The 25690-nt window shown below is 41.0% G+C and overlaps 2 protein-coding genes and 1 non-coding gene across 3 annotated transcripts; all 3 read left to right on the forward strand.

Moving 5' to 3' along the window:
• The first annotated feature begins 3859 nt into the window (after nt 1–3859).
• LOC115009328 (protein-glutamine gamma-glutamyltransferase 2-like) lies at nt 3860–13548 on the forward strand. Its single transcript, XM_029433260.1, has 15 exons — nt 3860–3875; nt 4674–4844; nt 5609–5839; nt 6240–6358; nt 6848–6976; nt 7309–7486; nt 8059–8200; nt 8349–8452; nt 8763–8905; nt 9010–9109; nt 10674–10819; nt 10954–11083; nt 11248–11408; nt 12005–12141; nt 13062–13548. Exons 1-15 carry the CDS (start codon nt 3860–3862, stop codon nt 13234–13236), a joined length of 2082 nt encoding a protein of 693 aa, XP_029289120.1. The 3' UTR covers nt 13237–13548.
• Nucleotides 13549–17727: 4179 nt separating this feature from the next.
• Nucleotides 17728–17810, forward strand: trnal-cag (transfer RNA leucine (anticodon CAG)). Its single transcript has one exon. It is a non-coding gene; the product is annotated as a tRNA-Leu (tRNA).
• A 1269-nt stretch (nt 17811–19079) lies between these two features.
• On the forward strand, nt 19080–25308 carry pllp (plasmolipin). The gene is made up of 4 exons (XM_029434512.1): nt 19080–19244; nt 23018–23191; nt 23705–23821; nt 24716–25308. The coding sequence occupies exons 1-4, from the start codon at nt 19080–19082 to the stop codon at nt 24821–24823; spliced, it is 564 nt and encodes a 187-aa protein (XP_029290372.1). The 3' UTR covers nt 24824–25308.
• Nucleotides 25309–25690: the final 382 nt, after the last annotated feature.

Consider the following 25690-nt stretch of genomic DNA (forward strand, 5'->3'; position numbering starts at 1 on the left):
TCTGGTTAGATCATCTTAAAACGTATAAGAAGGCTCTCCGTAATGCCAGAGCAGCTTATTACTCTTCCTTAATAGAAGAAAATAAGAACAACCCCAGGTTTCTTTTCAGCACTGTAGCCAGGCTGACAGAGAGCCACAGCTCTACAGAGCCTTCTGTTCCTATATCTCTCAGTAGTGACGACTTTATGAGTTTCTTTAACGATAAAATTATAATTATTAGAGACAAAATTAATCTCCTCCTGACCTCAATTGGTAATGACTTAACTTCAACTGTTGGAATTTTAAAAACATCTGTAACTCCTGAAATATATCTAGACTGTTTTACTCCAATCAACCTTAACCAACTAACTTCAACAATCTCATCGTCTAAACCATCAACCTGTCTTTTAGACCCGATTCCAACTAAACTGTTTAAAGAAGTTTTACCCTTAATTAACACTTCGTTATTAAATATGATCAACCTGTCTCTATTATCTGGCTACGTACCAAAATCCTTTAAAGTAGCTGTAATAAAACCACTTCTTAAAAAGCCTGGTCTTGATCCAGAGGTTTTAGCCAACTATAGGCCGATATCTAACCTTCCCTTTCTCGCTAAAATCCTTGAGAAAGCAGTCGCAAAACAGTTGTGTGACTTTTTACATAATAATAGTTTATTTCTCAATTTGTACTTGTTAACGATAAATCCTCCATGACAGCCAAAGTCAGTCTTGGAGTTCCGCAGGGTTCTGTACTTGGACCGATTCTATTCACCTTATATATGCTTCCTTTGGGCAATATTATAAGGAACCACTCTATAAACTTTCATTGTTATGCGGATGATACCCAATTATATCTATCAATTAAACCAGATGAAACCAATCAATTGGCTAAACTTTAAGCATGCCTTAAGGACATCAAAACTTGGATGTCTAGCAACTTTTTGATGTTAAACACAGACAAAACTGAAGTTATTATACTTGGCCCTAAACGCCTCCGAAACGCATTTTCTAATGACATAGAAGCTCTGGATGGCATTAACTTGGCCTCCAGCACCACTGTAAGGAATCTTGGCGTCATCTTTGATCATGATCTGTCGTTTAACTCTCACATAAAACAAATCTCAAGGACTGCCTTCTTTCATCTACGTAACATTGCAAAAATAAGACACATCCTGTCTCAAAATGATGCAGAAAAACTAGTCCATGCATTTGTTACTTCAAGGCTGGATTACTGCAACTCATTGTTATCAGGTTGTCCAAAAAAGTCGGTTAAGACTCTTCAGTTGATCCAAAATGCAGCGGCACGTGTATTGACTAGAACAAGGAAATGGGATCATATTACTCCTGTATTAGCTGCTCTGCACTGGCTCCCGGTAAAATACAGAATAGAATTCAAAATCCTTCTCCTGACTTACAAATCAATTAAAGGTCAGGCTCCAGCATATCTTAAAGATCTCATAGTACCTTATAAACCAACTAGAGCATTACGCTCCCAGACTGCAGGGTTACTTGTGGTTCCTAGAGTCTCTAAGAGTACAATGGGAGCCAGAGCCTTCAGCTATCAAGCTCCTCTCCAGTGGAACCAGCTTCCAGTTTGTGTTCGGGAGGCAGACACACTCTCCACATTTAAGAGTAGGCTAAAGACTTTCCTTTTTGATAAAGCTTATAGTTAGGGCTGGCTCAGGTTTGCCCTGGATCAGCCCCTAGTTATGCTGCTATAGGCTTAGACTGCCGGGGGACACCTCCCTGCTCTCTTCCTTCTCTCCCTCTCTCTTCTTCTCCCTCTCTTCTTCTCCCTCTATCTGTATGCATTTATGTAAATGTATGTTACTAACTCACCATCCGGGGTATCATCCCCGGAGTGTCTGTCTCTCATGTGGCAGGTTGCCACTGATAAAGTTTACGTCAGGATCATGAATCGTGACAGCGCCTGCTGACCTGGTCCTGCTGGACACCGGGAAGCCTTATTGACATTTTCCTGGATTCATCCAAACTTTCTATTTCTTTTTTTTTTCCAACACAACATAATTTCTGTCAAATGTTGTATTTGTACTATGTTGTTTATCCTGTACACACGACATCTATTGCACGTCTGTCCGTCCTGGGAGAGGGATCCCTCCTCAGTTGCTCTCCCTGAGGTTTCTTCCATTTTTTCCCCTTTAATTTTGGGGTTTCTTTTAGGAAGTTTTTCCTTGTGCGATGCGAGGGTCTAAGGACAGAGGATGTTGTAACCTGTACAGTCTGTAAAGCACACTGAGACAAATGTATAATTTGTGATATTGGGCTATACAAATAAATTAATAAAAGATTTGATTCAAGGGGAAGCTGGGGAACAGCTGGGGCCTAGAGGGGCAGCTGGGGAACAGCTGGGATCACAAGGGGCAGCTGGGGAACAGCTGGGATCACAAGGGGCAGCTGGGGAACAGCCGGGGTCTGCAGAGGCGGCAGGGAGACGGCCGGGGTCTGCAGAGGCGGCAGGGAGACGGCCAGTGTCTGCAGAGGCGGCAGGGTGACGGCCGGGGTCTGCAGAGGCGGCAGGTGGACGGCCGGGGTCTGCAGAGGCGGCAGGCGGACGGCCGGGGACTGCAGAGGCGGCTTCTTAGCTACCTCCCCGCGGGACTCTTGAAGAAGGGCCTGCTAATCGCCATTCCCTCAAAAGACACCCTAAATCCACCTGCAGATCAAAAAATCATCGTCCTTCAAAACCACTGGGTCCATTTCTATGGTGGGTTCGTACTGTCACGGTGTGGTGAAGGTGAGGACCCAAATGCAGTTCACTGGACGATGATGTTAACCAAAAGCCGAAGCTAACAAAGTACAAACATACAAAGTAACAAATAAACACTAACCGCGCAGGACACGCGCAGGACACGCGCAGGACACGCGCAGGACACGCGCAGGACACGCGCAGGACACGCGCAGGACACGCGCAGGACACGGTAACATGAATGACGAACCCACAAAGAACACTGAGACAAACAGGGATATATATATACACAGACACTAAATGAGGGAACGAGACACAGCTGGGAGAGAAAGGCAAAAATACAAGGGCAGGAAGTAATACAAGACATGACACAAGGGGAAGAGAACATTTCAAAATAAAACAGGACACCAAAGAACAAGCAGATTGTTACACCTCGGGTACCCGCACTTTAATATATACTTTTTAACGGATGCAACTTCTGTTTTTGCCCTCATGTGATTTCATATGAAGTAAAAGAATGAAAAGTGGTAATCAAATGCTGCTGTATTTTCAGAAAAGTACAGAGACTCTTTGACCCAAAGATCACCTTCCCACCTGACTCATAAGTCACCTTCCAGTTAAAGCTAGTTGGAAAGTATGACTCACTAGTATGGTAAGACAATGTGGTCACAGACAGTGGTGATGTCAAGTTAACACACCCTAACAGTTCCTCAAATTACATGATTACTTTGATAAGAGAAAAAGTATGTTACTCCAATGTGCTGGAATTTAATACATTCAGTGTTCAAATATATACATTGGCGCTTAAACCGAGAGAAGTGTGCGTGCATGTACACAAGCAGCATCCACCCTTCAAAGTATACAGCAACAAAGACCCCAATGTCTCAGACGGGATGAGAAACTCACTTTAAACTATCACTCACACACTGTAAACCCATTCACACATGCATACACCCACAGAGGCCCGAAAGTTTTTGATAAGTGATGTAAGAGGTCACTGAGGGAGATGAGGTGGAGTGAGTGAGTGTTTTGGGGTGAGTGTGTGTCAGAGAGGTGGGAGGGACAATCTTGAGCGTATAAATACAGGACTGTGGTGGACACCGAGCGTGAAAGAAGATTGTAAAGACATTGGGAGCAGCATTCTTTAGAGACTTGAATAGGAAGAAGATCTGCGATGGCCAACCACAATGGTAAGTTATTTATATATATATCAATAATGTTATTGTCCTCATCTCTTGCTCCGTCTCTCTCTGCAGTCCATATTACAAACGTCATGGGAGATAATGGTATGTGCGAAAAATGTGCTGATGTCTTACTCGACATTTAGGTGTGATATTAACCATCCTAATTCCTGCAACAAGTAGAAGTCTAGCTAGGACAGGGATCTGACTGGCAAAGGGTGCTGCATTTTGAAAAACTGAATTCTAACATAATTGTTTTGCTTTTGTCACAGTTACACACATTTAGCACAGTTATTTAATTTGATTTAAAAGGAAAAGTTCAATATATTGGGAACTACACTTATTCACTTTCTTGAAGGGGGTTAGATGAGTTGATTTCTCATGTCTGAGTGGTAGATATTAAGATACAGTGAGGAGACAGTTAGCTTAGGTTGGCAAAATGACTGCAAACAACTGCCTTGTAAACCCCTGTAAAACAATAAATTGTCGTTTTGACACTTAGGCTCATGCTAGCGGATTCCTCCTCTTTGCAGTCTTTATGCGACTCTAAGCTAACCGTTTCCTGGCTGTAGCTTCATATTTACTCTTCAGAGTTGTATTGATCTTCTCATCCAACTCTTGGTGCATTTCCCAGAATGTCAAATTACATAAGATGACAACTTGTGACTTGTAACCACAATGTAACTCTCTGCCAACTCTGAGTAAGGTCACAACTCTTTTCACTTTAGAAAAAATATTTTATTTAGCAAAAGGACGGCCACAAACACAGCGTATTCCAGACTGATGGTTGAACTTTGTCTCTGTTAGGTGTGATTACTGATGTGGATCTGAGAAGTCATGAAAACAACTTGGCTCACCGCACCAGGGATATTGATAGGGAGCGCCTGATTGTCCGCAGGGGTCAACCCTTCTCCATAACTCTGCAGTGCTCCGAGTATCTGCCCACCAAACACCACCTGGAACTGATCCTGCACCTTGGTGAGTACAGCTTGAATACAAAAGATTAGTACTGGAGTGTACTATTCTCTTCGAAGTTAGCTCCATCATTCTCAAACTTTAAATATCTAGTAACCCTACTACTAATTCATAGCTACAGCTACAGGCTAGCAAACATGTGCAGTTAGGTGAAAAGGCTAGTGTTAGTGTAAGATGAGATGTATTTTTTATAACCTTTGAAATGGCAACATTTTATCTGAAGAGAGTGAAGAATATACAATGAGATACATTTTTCTGAAGATTTATTTTGTAGATTACCTTCTCAGATTAATTTAAATAATTTACATAATTTAATTAATGGTAACTGAATTTATATATATTGTATTGTGTTCCTCAAGTTAGATAGGGAACTATATAACAAGGTGCACCGAGCCTGTAATTCCAGTTAGGTTGGCGGAGTGATATGATGATGAGGTGAGGTGTCACGTTTGTTGTCATTGTTCAGTTGTCCCACTGTGGAGATGAACATACTGTAAGTGGACCAAGTTATCCTGAAGACGCTCTTGCTTTACCGACTAACTGCAAGTAGTTTTAATTCAATAACTACAAGTTTATAGTCAACGCTAAGAGTACCCAGCGTTATATTAGGATAGCAATTTAGCCTACATTGATTCCCAACACTCAAATCCTGCTGAACATGAAAAAAGGTTTCACACTAAAGTGAAACCTTTTTTTTTTTTTATATCTGTGTGGTTCCCCCATTTAATTTATAGTAAAACTTGTCATCTTTTTTCATGTTTCTTCAGGTAATAGAGACGAGGTGGTGATCAAGGTTCAAAAGGAGCGTGGGGCCAGAGACAAGTGGTGGTTTAAGCAACAGGCAGCACAGGATGAAATTCTGCTGACTCTGCACAGTCCAGCAGACGCTATCATTGGCCAATACCATCTGGCTGTATTGATGATGTCACCTGAAGGACGCACTTTGGAGAAGGCCGACAAAATGAGTTTCCACCTACTCTTTAACCCGTGGTGCAAAGGTAAAACATTGAGCTAAGTGCACACACTCTCTGCTATGTGCTTCCTCCAAGAGGTCAGATTATCTATAACTATAAAATACAGCGCATTTAGTGTTTTAGATAGTCCCACTCTTTGTTTTTGTTTCCCATATCATGTTGTTACATTGCAATGGTCTTGTCATGGTTTTTTCCTGATTAGGGCACTCAAAAAATTTATATTTGAATTTATGTTTTTGTTTATGCTGCTTCTGATTCCTGATTTCCTGTGTCACTTTGTCTTTAGGGTTTCTAATAGGGAGCATCTTCTTAGGAAACAAAACGTCTGCATTCATTTTCATCATTCAATGTTTGTTTTTCCATTGGCGAGAAGTATATTCAGTGTGTGTGTGTGTGTGTGTGTGTGTGTGTGTGTGTGTACCAGATGATGTAGTGTACCTCCCTGATGAGAGTCTTCTCCAGGAATATGTCATGAATGAAGATGGAGTCATTTACATGGGGACCTGGGATTACATCAACAGTATTCCATGGAATTATGGACAGGTAACTCTCACACACACACACACACACACACACACACACACACACACACACACACACACACACACACACACACACACACACACACACACACACACACACACACACACTGTGTTGAGTATGTGTGTGTCTGTCAGGCCAGTAGGTGGCCTGTGTGAATTGTCACAGCAGTGTGTCAGTGGAGACACAAGGGCTTCGGCTGGATGCAGGAAGCTTCTGGACAGGAGGCGTCAGAATGTAACCAAACCACACAAACAAGGACTTGTCCCTGCATAGCTCGCTGTGAGGGCAGAGAGGAATGCAAACAGACAGATGGCAGATAGACAGACAGGAGGTGGTGTAACAGACACATAATCACAGACCGACCAATGGGAAACATGTGATTTGAAATAAGAAAAAGGTTGAGAAGCCTCTCCTGCTCAACAACCAATCTTGTCTTTTCTTTGTTCCTCTCTCATGTTTTCTCTTCATCTCCCTGTGACTCTCTCTCAGTTTGAGGACTATGTGATGGACATCTGTTTTGAAGTCCTGGACAACTCCAAGGATGCCCTGAAAAACTCAGAGGTGGACATTAAGCAGAGATCTGACCCCATCTATGTCAGCAGGATCATCACTGCGATGGTGACAATCTCTTCAACTCGTTGCTGAAAACAATACTCACAGTTTAACAACAGTACAAGAAAAAAAACATCTGCATTTAGTTTTCTCTGTCTGAGTGGTAACACATAGCTTCATGAAAGCGTTTACATTCAATGTTATAAGCACATGGGGTGATTTTTCCCAGAAATAAATAGAAACCCCAGGAAGGAGTTGTCATGGTACTTACCCTCCTGTTTGATCGAAATACATACAATCATATACTCAGTAAAATGTCTTATATTCAAACATGTGGTTTGTGCAGTGATTCACAGCTTTAAAGGTGTCTTCACAACATGTTCTCTCCACCTGTCCAGGTGAACTCTAACGGAGACAGGGGTGTGTTGACCGGTCGCTGGGACGACCTGTACTCTGGCGGAGTCGCACCAAACAGATGGAACGGCAGCGTGCCGATTCTCCAACAGTGGAGCAAGGCCGGGGCGAGGGCGGTCAAATATGGACAGTGCTGGGTGTTTGCTGCTGTCGCCTGCACAGGTGAGGCTCACACAGATTTCACTGATGCATTGGTTAATCCCCAAGAATAATAGTTCTCAAGATAAGAGAAAAAACGTTTTTTCAAGAATAATTGCTACTGACTGTATAAGGCATGTTTTTAAAGGAATAGTTCAACATTTTGGGAAATATGCTTATTCACGTTCTCACTGAGAGTTAGATAAGAAGACTGATACCACTCTGTGTACAGTAAATGCGTAGCTGCAATCAGCAGCCAGATATCTGAGCTCAGCATAAAGTGTCTCCTCTTAAATCTTAGTATCAACAGTCTAAAGACAATTTTTTGCAAAGGAAAAAAAGAAAGGAAAATAAAATGTCTAATTCTAAATGTCAGATTCCAGTTTCTCAAAGTCCAAGGTGATCCATATTTGAGATGCTGAAAACAGCATTTTCTGAAATTGTTGCATGAAAAATGACTTCAAAGATTCATCGATTAGCAAAATAGTTGGTGACTAATCGATTAGTCTACGAACTGTTGCAGCTCCAGAAGGAATGGAAAGTATGTAGGAACTAAGGAATGAATTGTCCATGTCTGACATGTGTTATCTTCACAGTGCTGCGCTCTCTGGGAATCCCAACACGCCTCATCACCAACTTCTCTTCAGCCCATGATGTCGACGGAAACCTCTCTATAGACTTCCTGCTGAATGAAAGACTGGAGAGCTTTGATGGAAGAAACAAGAGAGACAGTAGCTGGTAGGAGCATGCACACACACACACACACACACACACACACACACACATACACACATACGCGCTTATATTTTTTATAAGATTGAGTTGAAAATATTACATCATCTCATGTAATGAATTATCTCCTCCTCTCTTCTCCTCATAATTTTAGGAACTTCCACTGTTGGGTCGAGTCCTGGATGAGGAGAGATGATCTCCCCAAAGGAAATGACGGCTGGCAGGTTTTGGACCCCACCCCTCAAGAATTGAGTGATGGTACATTCTTCATTTTTAACATAAGCTCTGTTATTCACCTCTTTCTCTTCCTCTTATCAGTCTGTTTAACAACACATTTCTAACCTGATCCACCTCGAAAACAAAAAAAAGTTGATTGTTGATTTTTCATCACTATAAACTGTTCTCAGGAGTGTCACTGCTGGATTTCTTTGTTATCACATTGTAATATTTTAGATTCAAGGCTGGTTGGTGTTTCCTGATAATTGAATTGAATTACCATCAATACAAATATGAGAGGCTTGTTTCCTGTCGCTGCGTCAATTATTTGAAATACATTTTTACTCTTCAGGTGAGTTTTGCTGTGGTCCTTGTCCAGTGACGGCCATCAAGGAAGGAAATCTGGGAGTAAAGTATGATGCTCGGTTTGTATTCGCTGAGGTGAACGCTGACATCATCTACTGGATGGTCCAACAAGATGGCCAACAACAGAAGGTGAATGACTTTTGTTTTGATTGTCTTTCATACTAGCTTTCATTAAAGGCATCTTCAAAGATTTAAATAATTATTGGTAATGATGTGTGTTATTATTGTTACAGATCAGAGTAGACCAGGCGAGTGTGGGGAGGAACATCAGCACCAAAAGCGTTTACGGTGACTACAGAGACGATGTCACTCTACACTACAAACATCCTGAGGGTTAGTTGGAAAGGGATTGCAGAAATGTACAGCAGCCATACTGACAAACCCTTATTAAGTATATTCACATTTATTTAGTTCAGTATACAGCATTCACCGACATCAAGTAGCCTGCTATTCTTCTGAATGTAAAATGTTATATTTTTATGTGGTTCAATATAAATCATACACCTCATTGATCATTTAACTGATAAACGCATAATATCAACATAATATAGGATTGGGTATTTTTTTACAGTTTCAGAGCGCAATTCACTTATAGGCTACACCGCTGTCATAAATATTGCTAACACAGCCATACATTAAGCAAGTATAACAACATAAGACATAGCAAGCCAGCTAACTAAAGCCAGCTAATATTACTGACTAGTCCAGGGGTTGGGAACCTTTTTGGCTGGGAGAGCCATAAAAGCCAAATATTTGTTTATGTATTTCCTTGAGAGCCATATATTTAATACATTTGAATGCAACTTTATGCGTTTATAAGGCAATTATATCCAGAAAATATCATATGTCTGTCATAACTGGCCCGCTGGAAAGCAAAGGGAAAGACACCACAGATCTCTGGGACGAAAGTGTGGATGTGAGCTGACCTTTTTGTGGGACATAACGAAGCATCTCACTGTTAAACCTGCAGCTTCAGGGCTGTGTGATCACGGACATGTGTGATGCAGTGAGAGCTTTCTAAGCCGAGCTGCCTGTGAGAGACTCTGATGCAGAAGGAAACTTTGGTCACTGCGTGTTTCCAAACACTGACAAACATCTCCACCGTTGTGTTCCCGACAGCATTCTGTTGATCAACTGAGCGCATTTGCCGACTTTGCAGCTCAGAAATTGAAATTGAAACAAATCCGCTGCTAAATGTTTTACTTTAAAATGACACAATATAATTATTTATTACTTGTTAATCATGTTAAAAAATGTCAGCTCAAAATTGTCTGCGAGCCATATTGCGTTATCGAAAGAGCCATATATGACTCGCGAGCCATAGGTTCCCGACCCCTGGACTAGTCCATAGCGGCTGTTGAACCACCCCCACCCTGGGCCTGAAAACCTCCTACTCCAAAAACTCCCCTACAGCCCTGAGCTCCCAGTCCTGGCAGTACAGCTAACTGAGCTAACTAGCTAACAGCAGCTACTGTCACTTTACAACAAGTAAATCTATCTGTCTCTCAAGAAACTCTGTAAATCCCCGAGACTCGAGGTAGAGCAGTGGGAAGATATCAGAAAGAAAACCAGAAAACATTTTCTCCATAAAACATGATCCAGTTTCATCAAAATTAACCTAGTGCTTTAAAGCAATGCACTTGTCCAGGGAGAGACGACACGCTCACCAAAGTTACAAAGTGCAAGAGCAGATGGTACAGAATGGGACTGACGGAGACACCATTCTCCCTATAACAAGTCAGTGTAGCTGCTTTTATTTTTTTAAATAGTCACATAATGTTGCTTTAAGCTTCAGCTTTCTGTAATTTCCACTGTTTAACGTGTAATATCTGCTCATAGTCATCTGTTTAGACGCATGGTTAGAGTTCATTGTTATGGATAAACCTCTTCTCCACAGGCTCCAAGAAGGAGAGAGAGGTGTACGAAAAGGCGGGACGCCGGGTCACAGAGCCGACCAACAGCATCGCAGAACCAGGACAACTGAAACTGTCAATCAAGAATGCTAGTCCTGTATTTGGCACAGACTTTGATGTGATTGTTGAGGTATGGAGTGCTGAGACTGTAGCTGAATGGATGGAAGAATACAATTATAAAATGAGTAAATGATGTCATACACAGGGAATCGGGGGTTACCATTTAGTGAATAACATCCACTCGTGAATCCATTCTGTCTGCAGGTGATGAATGAAGGAGACGGAGACGCTCATGCTCAGCTCACCATGCTGGTCATGGCTGTAACTTACAATTCTCTCCACCAGAGGGAGTGCATGAGGCAAACAATCAGTGTGACAGTGCCAGCTCACAAAGGTCAGTAGTTCAAATAAACCCACAAAAGGTCTCTAACTCATACGTACTGTAAAACAACAGTGATGCTGTGTCTTACCTGCAAACTTCTTTCAGCTCTTATATTGTAGCAGCATGATGTACAATTTCCTGTTACAGTAATACTGTGTGCCTGCGTTTGTGTTCAGCCTACAAGGAAGTGCTGCGTCTGCACTACAACGACTATGTCAGGTGCGTCCGTGAGCATAATCCGATCAAGGTGAAAGCCCTCTTAGAGGCTCCAGGGGAGAGGGAACCCATCATGGCCATGGCCAACATCCCACTGAGCATGCCTGAACTCCTCGTACAGGTGTGTGCACACTGAGCAATCCCAGAGGTCATAGTTGGACCACATACGTATTTATAAGGTTTATAATGCCTGTCTAAATGAAAGGTAGAGGACTGATTTGACTGAAACTATGAACTATTCAAATGTGTATCAAATGCGGGTAATCTCAGGTAAAATAAGGTGTACATCAAGAGTTTGATGTTTCTTAAATGAGATTTAACTGTATGAGAAACATCCCACACTTGGAGGTTGTTGTCCAGGTATGTAAGGAAATCACAGACCAAAATCTGAGCTTTCAAAATGTACTTCCATGACCATGCCTTGTAGTCCCAGATTCTCTGTGCAGTATTTTCAGATTTCACAATGACTCTTGTTGTGGTTTCCTTATAAGTGAACATTGGTGTTTTAAACACTGTTGTTTTAAATCTGTTATTTTACTTCATATGCAGACCCAAAAGGGACATTTAGTTCAGTTACTGTCAAAAACAGGAATTTATCCGACCAAAATCCACTATTCTGTGTCGTGGAAGCCTTTCAATGTTTTGTGTTTCCAGATTGGAGACTGTGATGTCCTACACTGTAATTTGTGCCCTGAACATAGAGCTGTCTTTTTCCAGGTGCCTGGGAAGGCTGTTGTATGGGAACAAGTGACAGCCTACATCTCCTTCACCAATCCTCTACCAGTTCCTCTGAAGGGTGGCGTGTTCTCCGTGGAGGGGGCAGGCCTACTGTCGGCCACTGAGATCCATGTTAGGTAAGTACTGATTCAGCCAACTTCACTACAAGGCATGTGCAAGGAATTGATTTCAAATATACACATTCCTTACATCACTGCATACACACTAGAATAAAAGATGGTGGTTGTGTCTATGGATAGATTACTGTACGGACCTAGCAGGCACAGGCTCAGGGGCCCAAAGTGTCAGGGACCTTTTTCAGCCTTCATCTGCAAAATGTCACTCAAAGAGACACAGAAAAATTAAATATAAAAGGACAAAAAGGACTACAAAGAGAGGCAAAAGACACAAAGAGACTCACAACTATGACAAGGGGCAAAACAACCACAAAGAGATACAGAATTGCTACAAAAAGACACAAGGCAACTACAAAGAGGCACTCAATTACTACAAAAAAGGGGCAACACCACAGACAAAAAATAACTACAACAAGACCAAAGCATTTACAAATTGACACAAAACAACTACAAAGACACACAAAATCACCACAAAGACAAACAAAACAACAACAAAAAGAGGCTGAACAACTTCAAAGTCTTGCTCCATATTATGTAGGTGAAATGGTGGGGCCTTTTGCATGTCTGAGGCTGGGGGCCCGTTGTGTCAATATCTAAACAGCCAACATGAATTAAAAAATGAGGTCTAGACTGACACTAACTGTCAGCTTGGCCTCCAAAAAGTGTAAAGTTTATGTTAGAACCCATCATGGATCAATTTGGTTGAATTTAGTTTTTTTTTTTAAACTAGCAGTGTTTGATCACTTCGACTTGTTGTCTAACAGCTGACACAGTGAAATAAACTATTAATCAACTACTGTTTTATTGTCATTCATGCTCCCCTGAGGATGACTCTCAATGACTTCTCAATGCAATGAGAGCACTTCGGTTCATGACAGGACTCAAGCATTCATTGCTCTCTCTCTTTCTTTTCTTTGCAGTGGTGATATATCTCCAGGCCAGAAGGTGTCTGTCAAGCTCACCTTCTCCCCCGTGCGGACCGGGGTCAGGAAGCTCCTGGTGGACTTTGACTCTGACAGACTGAAGGACGTGAAGGGAGTCGCAACTGTGGTGGTCCGCAAGAAATACCCTCTTATAATTACAGGACGTTATTGAAAACCTTTGAGCTGACTGTAACCCTCATGTAATGTGAGTTAACGTGACCTTTCCTAAATGTGAGAAAAGGAGCTGCCCAGTTTGAATTTCAAGTATTTCAAGTAATATAACAGTGAACTCATACATATACAAATAAGTTAAATTACAGTTGTGTCTTCCAGGACGACCCTCAAGCGTTATGCTTTGTTAGGTATACTTGTTGGAAAGTATCTGATGTCACAAAATCTGTTGTTGTATGTTTTGTTTCATTAATTCCTTTTTTGCACTGTTTCCAATCCCACTTAAGTCAAAATATGATTGGAAGAAACTACAATTATTTCATATAATTTAATCCTAATATTTATGCATTTTTATAATAATGATGTGTGTTAATGCTGAGATGAAACATGTGAACAGTATGATTTCAATAAAGTTTATTTTCCATCACAGTTAATTTGATCTGACATGTTGCTAACATTGATGTCTGAGCTAGGCTATGGGTTGGTGATGTGCGACATTATTTTAAAGTAATGTGTCCAGAAACATAAGATTTACACTGGTCCTCAGTGGATGTCCAGGATGATTGAAAGGATGTGTGTCCATTAAAGGACATCCTTGGAGTTGTCCAGGACTTCAAAACAGATGTCCATCACATAGTCCTCAAACTGAGAGAGCGTCACAGGGAGATGAAGAGAAAACATGAGAGAGGAACAAAGAAAATACAAGATTGGTTGTTGAGCAGGAGAGGCTTCTCAACCTTTTTCTTATTTCAAATCACATGTTTCCCATTGGTCGGTCTGTGATTATGTGTCTGTTACACCACCTCCTGTCTGTCTATCTGCCATCTGTCTGTTTGCATTCCTCTCTGCCCTCACAGCGAGCTGTGCAGGAACAAGACCTTGTTTGTGTGGTTTGGTTACATTCTGACGCCTCCTGTCCAGAAGCTTCCTGCATCCAACAAATAGATTTCCTGATCCCGCCGAAGTCACACTGCTGTGACACATACATACTCACATACATACTCAACACTGTGTGTGTGTGTGTGTGTGTGTGTGTGTGTGTGTGTGTGTGTGTGTGTGTGTGTGTGTGTGTGTGTGTGTGTGTGTGTGTGTGACGAAAATGAATGCAGAAGTTATATTTCCTAATAAGATGTTCCTTATTAGAAACCCTAAAGACAAAGTGACACATTAACAGGAATCAGAAGCAGCATACACCCTGTGGTCCCTGTGTAAATTACTCCATCGTCATTCAAAACATCTTCCTGCAAAATTCTGTGAGAATTTCCTTGTTTTGGTGTATTGATGATGCTGGTGGTGATAAATGCTCAGTCGGGTTGAAAGGTGGTGTTGGGGACCTGTTTATATCTTTGTCATGGGTGCACCAGGCAGGTGAGAGGATGAAGATAGAAAACCCAGCTGAATATGACTTGTGAAAAAAAACATAAAAGGGTTTTTCTTTTGTGTGTGACTGAATCAAGACGCCTGTTTGATTGTGACACTGCGTACAAGCTAAAAATGTCAGGGGTACAGTTTAAAAGATACAGAAAGTGAATGGAGTTAGTCTGACCTCCTAATTAGGGGTTTTAGCTTGTGTTTTGCATTTTCTGTGCTTTCCAATTCTGTGCAGTTAAGTGCTTTTTCATGAATTATTGACCAGAGCTGCACCAATAAGTTGATTAATTGATTAGTCAGTCAACAGAACATTCTTCAGCAACTATACAAGAATGGCCCTCCTACTTCTCTGAAACACACTCACGTCATATACTTCTGGCTTCTATCAACCCCAGGTGAGAGAACTAATTTTCCTCAAGCACAACAACTTATTAATACCTGCTATTTAATATAGTATATGTCATGTAATTGAATAACTCAAAACTGAGTGCATTTTTGTCACATATTTTGGACTTTTAACTTTCTCTCATTAAATCAGATGAGTTGTATCTTGACTGAACTCCAAAAGCTGTTCTGGAGCTTTCACTCATTTCACATGATCTTCCTCACCAAAGAAAGTTTCTAAACTTTTATAGAGGCGAGCAGAAACAGCTGGGTGATTGTAGTAACATCATACAATTTGCAACATGATTTATTCATCATCCAGGATCTTTGGTGTATCATCATCATCTCATTATGATAAAGGGCAGCATTTTTTAGTCATAAGGTTTTGGGAGAAATATGTTTTTTTTTTTATGAATATGTTCCAAGTTTAGTTTATTTTTGGGCCCTATATAAGTTAAGTGAACATGACAAAATTAGTTTGCTTACATTGTCTTCCTCTGCTTCTACTGAGCATATCCAGATGTTTTGTGATCTAAAAGATGGTATCATGACACAACGAGAATTCGTAATTCTGCCTGGAAACAGCCCAATGAATATTTCCATCTTGACTTGAGAAGAAACTCAAACAACATATTACATATCAGTCTGATGTTCTGCTGTTTCCAGGACACTTCTGTCAGATTGTGTTTGCTTTTCCCAAAAAGGACTTTAGGCTCCCATTACTCTATGACACCAATCAATTGTCCCTTAAATCTGTAATTGATTGCTTGAGGTTTTAGTGAATCACTAGCTCTGCAGGCTCACTATTCATCATCATTTATGTGTTCTTTCTCCAAAAAACGAAGCGCTTTAGGCTATAATCTGTTAGAGCGAGATCAGCTGCCTGGATGGTGCAGTCTATTTTGTAGAGTTGGGTACTTACATTATGCCAATATTAATGTTTCCAACTTTTTTAAACCCAGAGAAATCTGTAATTTTAGTCAAGGTAGTGGTGCTTTTTTTGTGTTTGGTCGCCTGTAATGGCATCGTATCCCCTTAACGCAGGGGTGGGCCTCGCCCTCACTTTGTGCGGCCCGCGAGTCAATTTCCATAAATCAATCTGTCGAATCTCCGCGAGGGTTCTGTTGGAGCTCCGTGAAGGGGGGGGGGGGTGGTGCAAAGTGGCCCTCTGGCAGTGAGGACACACTTTTTAGCCTGTAACATCTACTCCAGGGATGCCCCTTGAAATTCAAGTTTTTTTTTACTTTTCTTGCCTGGCGCATTCACATTCCCTCATCCCCTCTGTTTCGCTCCCACACACACACACACACACACACACACACACACACACACACACACACACACACACACACACACACACAGAAAAAATAACGCGTTAAAAATATTAACGCAGATTAATCGCGCTCCTAGATGCCCCTGACTTTTGTTCTGACAGCACGGCAGTGGCGGTTCTGGGGGGCCACACAGAGCCACACAAAAGTCACACAGAAGTCCCACAGTCACACAGAGCCACACAGAGCTACACAGAGCCACACAAAAGTCACACAGACACGATACATGGTGCACATCAGCTCGTCAGCAGTGATACACTGAAGAAGAATTCTCTCACACACTCAGAGACTGTGTGCGAGAATTATTTTTATGACATCAGTTAATATTCTTGAATGGAATTGTGTCCATAGAATTCCATATGAGGCAATATACTTTAAAACTACTGTATGTTTTGCAAAGGGCGGGGCTTTGCTCCCGACACACACATACACACACACACACACACACACACACACACACACACTGTGCATACACTTACAGTCAGAGACAGAGCGGAGGAAAGGAGAGGAGGGAACTAAATAGAATCCGTACCACGGACCACACGCATTCAGTGTTGCCAACTTGGCAACTTTCTCGCTAAATCTAGCGACTTTCCAAACCCTCTTGGACGACTTTCTTTTGTCAAAAGCTACAAGTGACAAATCTTTTGCTGGTGTTATTGGAGACTTTTCTGGTGTTTTGGAGACTTTTGGAGACTTTTCTGGTGTTTTGGAGACTCTGACTTATCGTTCTGCAGTTACTGTCCTCAACGAGCAGCGGGTGCTGCCGTGATTTAAATTTTCTTTAAACATAATATATATTTTTTAATGAATATGTCATTTTATATATATATTTTAGATATTTGTGGTTTTTAACATCAGCCTATAGTTTAACCATTAGTCATTGGACGTCTGAATTTTAAGTAGGCTAACCAAAGAAACAAGCTGAGCTACACCAGCCTCGCAACCTCTCTGCCCTGTTTCTACTGATTATAACGTGAAACTGCTTTACTCTGTGTTTTTATCAGTTTTACTCAATGAGTCGGTTTGTTTTGGAGAGGAGGAGACCTCTGCGGATAATATGGCTGCGGGTTAAATACTCCTGCACGTCAGGATCTTACGTTATCAGAGAAACAAACTGAGCATACATTGGTGGAAACTCGTGAAACTTCTTGGTGTGTGGTATGAGCGCCCTCTGCTGGGCACCTGCAGACCTGAGCGCCGCACCTGTTGCCAGTCTGCTGCACGCTGTCCCTGTGGTAGATTCATCTGTAATAAGCTCTGTTGAAATATTGTGTGTGTAGAATTGTGTTTTCTGTAGGTTATATGTTAGATAGGGGTTCTATAAATAGACAAATAGTGTAGTGGTAAGGTCACATGATCATATGAAACACTATAAGGCAAAGTGTGTAAATAGCGTCTCTCAAGTCAGGATGGCCGAGCGGTCTAAGGCGCTGCGTTCAGGTCGCAGTCTCCTCTGGAGGCGTGGGTTCGAATCCCACTTCTGACAGAAACCTTTTTCTCGCAAACAAATGCTACCTGTCAGGAATATCCGGTCCGTGTCGGCAGTTGTCACAGTTGCCACACAACGTCTGTCACACGTTACTGGACCAACACACTACATTACATTACAAATAAAAACTTTATTGTCCACAATAGAGGACATTTAATTTTGACTTTTGATGTCTCAGCAATGATTGTTATGTTATTGTTATAATATTGTACTGTATAATCATATAATTTGTATTCTTGTCAAATGTTTGGATGTTGTAAGTATCATGACATATTCATGAGTTATTGAGTGTTAAATAAATGTTATGGGGTGAATGATGGTTGTTTTGTTACAATTATGTTCATGTTATATTATATGGTGTGGACTTTCAATGTTTGAAATTATATTAAGCAAATGTTGGTTCACTCTTCAAGTATAACCAGTTTAACTTAGAAACACCAGCACACAAACGCATTCCTCACTGACACTTTGGATTTTGTTATTTGCCAGGATTTAGCTTTTTTCAGTTTAAACATTAACTTCATCTTATCAGGTCATTTTTGTCATTTATTTATTTATTGTCTTATCATGATAAAAGTGAAGGACAAATATGCATATGTAAAAACAGCCACGGCAAGAGGGTGTCACTGAGTCACTTTGTTTTCTATTTTGTAATTTCTTTCCTTCTCCATCTCCTCCCAGTTTTCAAACACATTAATGAGTCACTCAGAAAGTCATACGGGAGGTGCCCGGGGAGATAAAGATTGTGAAAGAGAGAAAGACCAAAGCATATAGAAAGAGGATGACGAAACACTCAGTGTGTGTGTGTGTGTGTGTGTGCGCGCGCGCGTGTGTGTGTTTGTGTGTGCGCGTGTGAGAGAGCGTGAGAGCGAGCGAGAGAGAGAGAACGAGACTCACCACCATCATTAGACACCTGTTAGTGCAGGTGGTGAGAGTGACTGCTGGATATCTGAGCCTGGAGTTTCACTGGAGGGCTCCTCTTTAACTCTTTCAACAGTTTTCTTTTTTTACTTTTGAGACTTTGTACATTTGTGTTTTATTTAATATTTGTTTTTTGGACTTAACTGAAGTTTAATCTGAAGATTTAGTGTTGCTGTTGCCACCAGTGGATGGCGTCAATTGTTACTGAATCCCAACATTCAGGTATTTTTTGAGGAGTAAAAACTGTTGGAGGAGGAAACTTTTCATCTGAGACTGAATCCTTAAGAAGTGTGTTGTTGGTGTGGCGGTTCCTGAGTGGCCCATCATCTGATAAACAACGTGATCATGGCAGACTTCCCGTCCAAGGTTTCCACAGAAACCAGCTCTCCCCAATCCCAGAGCTCTCAACACGGGGGCAACAGCCTCCGGGGGCTGGCTGCCAACATCACCACTACGATGGACATGTCCTTTATCCAAAGCATCCCAGCAATCCTCATGATGGTTGAAATAGTATGTAACAGACGCCGAGCTGTTCTGTTTTTACTCTATCTAACTGTGTTCAGCACAAACTTATTTTCTGTTCCGTTTGTTCAGGAGGCCAAACGTCAGTCATTTCTATTCTATTTTGTTTTATTATGACTGAAACCATTAGTGGATTTAATTGCATATTATTAAAGGATAAGGCTGGTGATATTTTGTATTTTTCTTATTGTCAACATCCGATGAAAAGACCAAAACCAACAATGCGTTAGTCCAACACTTTCTGATCCCGACGTCCATTTCTTCCAACTTAAACCATAAACCTGAAGAGAAAAACATAAATATATAGTTTCAGTTTTTTAGACATATTTACTCATTTCCCATAACAGCTGGGCTCTGTCATTTCTTTGTGAATGTAACTCAAACATTAAATAGTAATAGTAATTCAATAGTGCATTTGTTGGGGACTAGTTTCAGCTGCGGATTAATACACATGTTTTGCTCTAGAGAGAATTTACGGTAGCAGGACGTTGTTTGAGGGATCCACTCAAAATAAACTACAGTGCTCTTGTTCATCATGATGCATCATAATGAAGAAGCATGTGCACCAGTGTGGCTCATTGATGTGTTTTTAATAGTTTTTAGATATTAATGGGGCTATATGAAGATACATCAGACTTTGGTATACTGACGATACTTTATTGCATCGATTCATTGCTGGTTTTGGTCTTTTCAGGGTTTTTGTTGACAATAAAATGTAAGAATATTGAAAATCACCAGTCTTATCCTTTAATTGGTCTTTAATGTTGTGCATGCGCGTTGGTTTGTTGTGATTATAAACCAATAGCCATATAACCATATAAAAACTGCCAGTCATATTTTACTCTCATATACCGGCAGCACCGATGTATTAAAGTTGAAGATATGTGGACAGAGTGTGAGTGATCTATGATCAATGATACACAAGTTTGCTAAATATAAAAGCTGTTATATTTATGATTGAGGATGAGTTAAAGGTCAACATTACAGCAGCTGTAGATATGTGTATATCTTTCTGGTGCCGCAGGAATTTAAATGTGAAATCAACAAGCTTCAGTTAGTGAACCATAAATATCACTATCTATCAACAAAACACACAACTGTCAGTGGTAAAAAAAAAAACTCTGCTGTTTTGCTTCACAGTGAGCTGTTCAAGTCAGCAACTGACTTCAGCTCAAACTCATTTCCCCTCCGGTGACATATCTGCACTAAACTCTGTCCACACCGAGGATATGCCCCCTGAAGGCCCGTCCCTTCCTGTTACTTTCCTCTGACCATCCCATTCTTACACTGAACCTATCGCTCCTATTGCTGAGGTGTGACAGGTGAAAGTTTCAACATTTCCCGTACACATTATAAGTACAGATGACATCTTTTCAGCCCAGATATTCAAGAAGATCAACAGCCACCTTGTCCTGTACTGTTTCTGGTAGAGTGTGAGTGTGTAAGACAAACAGGCTTTCCTTACATGTTTTTCTAATGTGAATACTAAATTTACTTTAGTAAAATATTCATGCCCAGATCTAAGGCACCCATACAGGAGCATGTCCATACTGTACAGCTTAATTTAGAGTTTAGACTACTAGCGCCAGACAAGTGTTACTTAGCTAATGTGAGCTCATCTGTTGTTAGTTCCTGGGATTATTATTAATCTTGCAATGTTCAAATGGCTACTAATAAAATGTGAATAGTCTCACAATAGCAAAATAGAAAAAGTTTACAAAAAACAAAAGTAATACAGGTTTACCACCTCACGACTTTATATTTGGTGCTTTTTTTAAAGAAATGTAAGAACCCTACTTTTCGATGCTGCATTCATAGGTTTCAGCTAACTGATAATTATTTGAGTCGTGTTGTTGACAAATGTCACAACTCATTTTGAAGCCTCCACCTAAATAATGTTAACATTTCTCAATGTTATAGAGAATCCAAGATTATCGCTGCATTCATTGATCTTCAGTAAGACTTATATTCATACAACAGTTTCCTGTTTCAAACTTCCAGCTCCTTATGCAATATTAAATAATATGCATTCTGCATTATGAAACACATCTGCATAATATATAAATACTGGAACTTGTTGTAGAGTGCATGGTGATAGATGACATGGTCAGTAGAAACATTAAGTTCTCCTTATCATACAGATGTGACTTTTATTGTACCTTTATCCTGAGACTGTTTCATCCACAAGTAAAATCTAGTCAAGAAGTTAAGGTCAGCTGGACCTCTAGTTCAGAACAGAGGTCTTTGAAAAGGTCAATATCAGAGTACCCACTGTCTGTGTGTGCGTGTGTGTGTGTGTGTGTGTGTGTGTGTGTGTGTGTGTGTGTGTGTGTGTGTGTGTGTGTGTGTGTGTGTGTGTGTGTGTGTATCAGGTGTGTAAAAAGTGAAACTTGATCCCTGCATACATAATGAGCTGTCCTTTCATGTCCTTTCTTGTGGGACAGAAGCAGAGAGACGCCGAGTCAAAGAGAGTGTTGTGTGGTTTCTGTCTGGATGGCGTCTCTGTTGTTTAAACAGCCTATTTTGTGAACTTAAGGCTTAAATTTCAGACATGAATTTATTGTAAACAACTAAGACCCTGACTGAGAATCCTGGCAGCATTTCCCATTCAATATGTATTACGTGTGGTTTAGTTAAAGGAATATGTTCGCATTTTTAGACGTGCGAGCAGCGTGGCTCCGGCTGTGGGCCGGTCCACCACTTTGGTTCAGGCTGAAATATCTTAACAACTATCTCATTGATTTACGTGAAATTCTGCACAGACATTCAAGTTCTCCAGAGGATGAATTGTAATGACTGGACTTTTTGTTAGGTCGCAATTTCACCGAATCCCATACTTTGCTTTATGACCAAATACCTGCAAAACTATTGACATTCCCATCAGCCCCAGGGGCACTTTGTGTTTGATGCTACTGATAGCATGCTAACATGCTAAACTAGTGTAAGATGGTGAACACGGTAAACATGTTAAACATTTGTTTGTCATGCTAGCATTAGCATTTAGCTCAAAGCCCTGCTATTCCTAAGTACAGCATCACAGAGCTGCTGGCATGGCTGTAGACTCCACGACTGTCTACTTCTCAATTTAGTGTGGAGTGAGATTCGATATCTGTGAAAGCTGCATCTTTGTTAGAACTTTGTTTGAAAAGATGAATAAGTATGGTTGATCAGCATACTTGCCAACCTCCAGACAATATCGCCTAAATGATGACTAATCACCCTAAACCGTTCACACAGTTCCATGAGAAAGTTTCAGTGTGTCAGTCTCCAACACGCTTGTTGATGTGGAGAAAAAACTGTAGAATAATTAAAAACATGTTTTATGGGGCGTTGTGTTCTTTTATTACAGTCTGATGCTTGCACAAAACGTAACCAGCAGATCTGCCTTGTGTAATTATTGTTTGACAGCGTGCAACTGTCAAAAAAGAAAAAGGTAGGGGATTGCATCATGCACACATACCTTCAATAAAGGAGGAAGTGCTGAGAGCAAGGAAACACTGGTGAAACAAAAAAGGCAACTTTGTACTTAAAGCTGCTAAAATCAACATTTTTATATTAACAATGGATCAAATAACTTTGTTGTGTGAAATAATATATAATCATCACACAATTCTGCAGTTTTTAGATTTTTTTTAAAAGCTGTAAAACCCCAGTGTACACTAAATGGCAACTGGACAAAGTTATTGACTCGCTGGTGAATCACAACTAAGAGAGAGTAAATATGAAACTCACATTCATCAGGTTCTCTCTCCCTTCTCTAGTTTCTGGGGCTGCTCCATTGGGCGTTGATAGCCAGTGCCCCCTACACGTTGTTTCCAGCGTACGGCTGGGTGATGTTTGTAGCCGTCACTCTGTGGATCCTCACGACCATCCTCTTCTGCATGATCCTCTTCGGCACCCAGCAAAAACTCACCTTCATCCCCTGGCCCCTGACGGTAGGAAGGAAGGGACGAGGGGAGGGGAGGAAAAGGAAGAAAAGTGTTTCAGACTTGTTTTGCTCACATGAGAAACAATTTTCAAATGTTAAAACTTTTGTCAAGTCTAAACAATAAACAGCGTATAGCTCTCTCCGTTTATTGCATAAACTAGATCAAATGCTTTTATTTTTTGAGTTACTGGCCTTAAAGCCCTTTTTGTAACATTACATATAATGGCTAAATAAGCCATTGGTCATTACATGCATTGATGAATGATTCATAAACAAGAAGAAGGCAGCAAGATTTAGATTAAAGTGTCACTGTCAAGGTTTGGTAAAATAAAAAGAACAGTGACATAGGATATGAAATGAGAATGTCAGAGCAGTGGAAGAAGAGGCAAGCTTTAGGAAAGCTGGCAAGGGAAGAAGACAAAAGAGAGAAGGTGAGCGCCAGTGCAGAAAGTAAGGGAACAAGTAACACCAGGACAGAAGCTCTGAGGAAATGTGGCTAATGTTTCTCTTCTTTTGCTAGGTGATGGTGTATAACACCGGAGCCACGGTCCTCTATCTGACCGCCTTCCTGGCCAACGCCGCGACTGTGCACCCCTACCGCTACTCCTATTTCTTTGGACATATGGCAGCTGCCGCGGTAAGACGCATGACACCACTAACACTGACTTAAAGACAAAGACCTGGTTAATTATACAATAAACACTCTGATAATGTGTCTGCAAAGGCAAATCCCTGTGAGAAGAAACAATAGTTTTGTCAACAGACAAAAATATAGATGTCTCCCATTCATTCAGTCATCCAACGTTTGAATGTTTCCCCTCCCTCGCCATCACTGGCTAGATGTGATTCTGATAGCATGTGTACTTATAAGGCTGTGGCTGGTACACACACCCGAAACTTAAGATATAACAGAGGCAGAATGAGATGAAGAGTGAGGCTCTCTTACAGATCACATGGTTAGGAAGCGTGTCATGTGATTGGAAGTGTTTTTAAGAGTAGTTACCTTTGTACCACAGCTGCCTCGCTCCCCTCTGCCGAGTCAATGTTCAACAAAAAGGGAGAGGGGGGGAGAAAGCAGTATGTTGGACAGCAGATGGAATTTATGAGACAAAAAATGTCACACTAAAGATCACAAGTGTCAGGAAATATGACCTTTTTAGTCTCCTTCACAGGCTAAAGTCCATGCTAGTTTACAGCTACGGTAGCATTTAGTACATATGATTTCACACCCACACACACACACACATACACACACACACACACACACACACACACACATTATCACACACACAGCCCAGGCCACTGTCCTATTACAAACTCTTACTGCCTCTGAAACACAGAAGTTGGGATACATTAGCGTTTACCAGGGACATTGTTAAAGCTGTTGAATCACCTGGAATCTTTATAGATGTGAATAGATGAAGATGTTGAAGGTTTGAGACCTTTGCTCTGCTTCCTGAAGTAATTAAAGATGTGTAATTGTCTCTCAATGTTTCTGTCTCCTTCTCTGTTTCTCTGCCCCTGTGTTCAGGTCTTTGCTGCCATGGTGACCCTGGTGTATGGTGCCAGTGCTTTCTTCTCCTATTTGGCCTGGAAGGGAGACGGAGGAAATGCTGCAACCAACACAGTGCCGATCTAAAACTCAAACATGTAAAGCTGAACTGCGAAAAAGACTCTCTGTGGTTTCTTTCCCTTTAAGACACCTGGATAGCCTACTGCTGAGTATAACTGCTGACTCAACACAAATCCTGACCTCTTCTCAACCCCAGTATTAACAATAAGATGAAACCTAAGTTAGAATACATCCTCCGTGATATTACTTTCTGTCAAACTCACTATACTTTTACCTTCACATTATGAAAATAAATTGTACAGCAGCACTGGATTATCCCCGTGAAATGTTCTGTATCACTACAACGCAACATTTCTTTAAAGGGGCTCTGGTGGAGGCCTCAAATTCAGGCATTCATGAAATAAAACATTTAATAGTTCTATTGTAAATACACAAATAAAGCAGATAGTGCCTTACATTCTTGGTAATACCATGGTGTATTGACAAAATATATTTGTATTTAAAATACACATTAGATACATCATTACGCACTTCAAGCAAATGTTTGACATTTTGGGAAATCCCAAACTCTGCCTATTGCCAAGAGTTAGATAGATTAATACCACTCTCAGGTAGTACGATAAATACGAAGCTACAGATCTGGCAGCAGCCGTTAGCTTAGCTTAGCACAAAGACTTGACACTAGGGGGAAACTGCTAGCCTGGATCCATCCAGAGGTAACAAAATCCACACACCAGTAAAGCTCACTGATTAATTTTGTTATCTTTGGACACAGCCATGCGAGCAGCCTGTTTCCAGTCTTTGTGCTAAGCTATGCTAACTGGCTGCAGGCTGTGGCTTCGTACATTGATTGAGTGTGGCACCCCTCTTTTCATCTAACTCTCGGCAAGAAAGCGGATAAGCCCAAAAGGTCAAACTATCCCTTTAAAGTAA

The sequence above is a fragment of the Cottoperca gobio genome, chromosome 6 (genome assembly GCF_900634415.1).
Source record: "Cottoperca gobio chromosome 6, fCotGob3.1, whole genome shotgun sequence".
NCBI classification, from domain to species: domain Eukaryota; kingdom Metazoa; phylum Chordata; class Actinopteri; order Perciformes; family Bovichtidae; genus Cottoperca; species Cottoperca gobio.

Bases quoted from the DNA above. Each gene is read 5' to 3' on its own strand.
- LOC115009328 (XM_029433260.1), top strand. The intron at 7,487-8,058 runs GTGAGGCTCACA...TTATCTTCACAG, and splicing joins TGCTGCTGTCGCCTGCACAG to TGCTGCGCTCTCTGGGAATC. The intron at 8,201-8,348 runs GTAGGAGCATGC...TCATAATTTTAG, and splicing joins AACAAGAGAGACAGTAGCTG to GAACTTCCACTGTTGGGTCG.
- pllp (XM_029434512.1), top strand. From the start codon at position 19,080: ATGGCAGACTTCCCGTCCAAGGTTTCCACAGAAACCAGCTCTCCCCAA. The intron at 19,245-23,017 runs GTATGTAACAGA...TCCCTTCTCTAG, and splicing joins TCCTCATGATGGTTGAAATA to TTTCTGGGGCTGCTCCATTG. The intron at 23,822-24,715 runs GTAAGACGCATG...CCCTGTGTTCAG, and splicing joins GACATATGGCAGCTGCCGCG to GTCTTTGCTGCCATGGTGAC.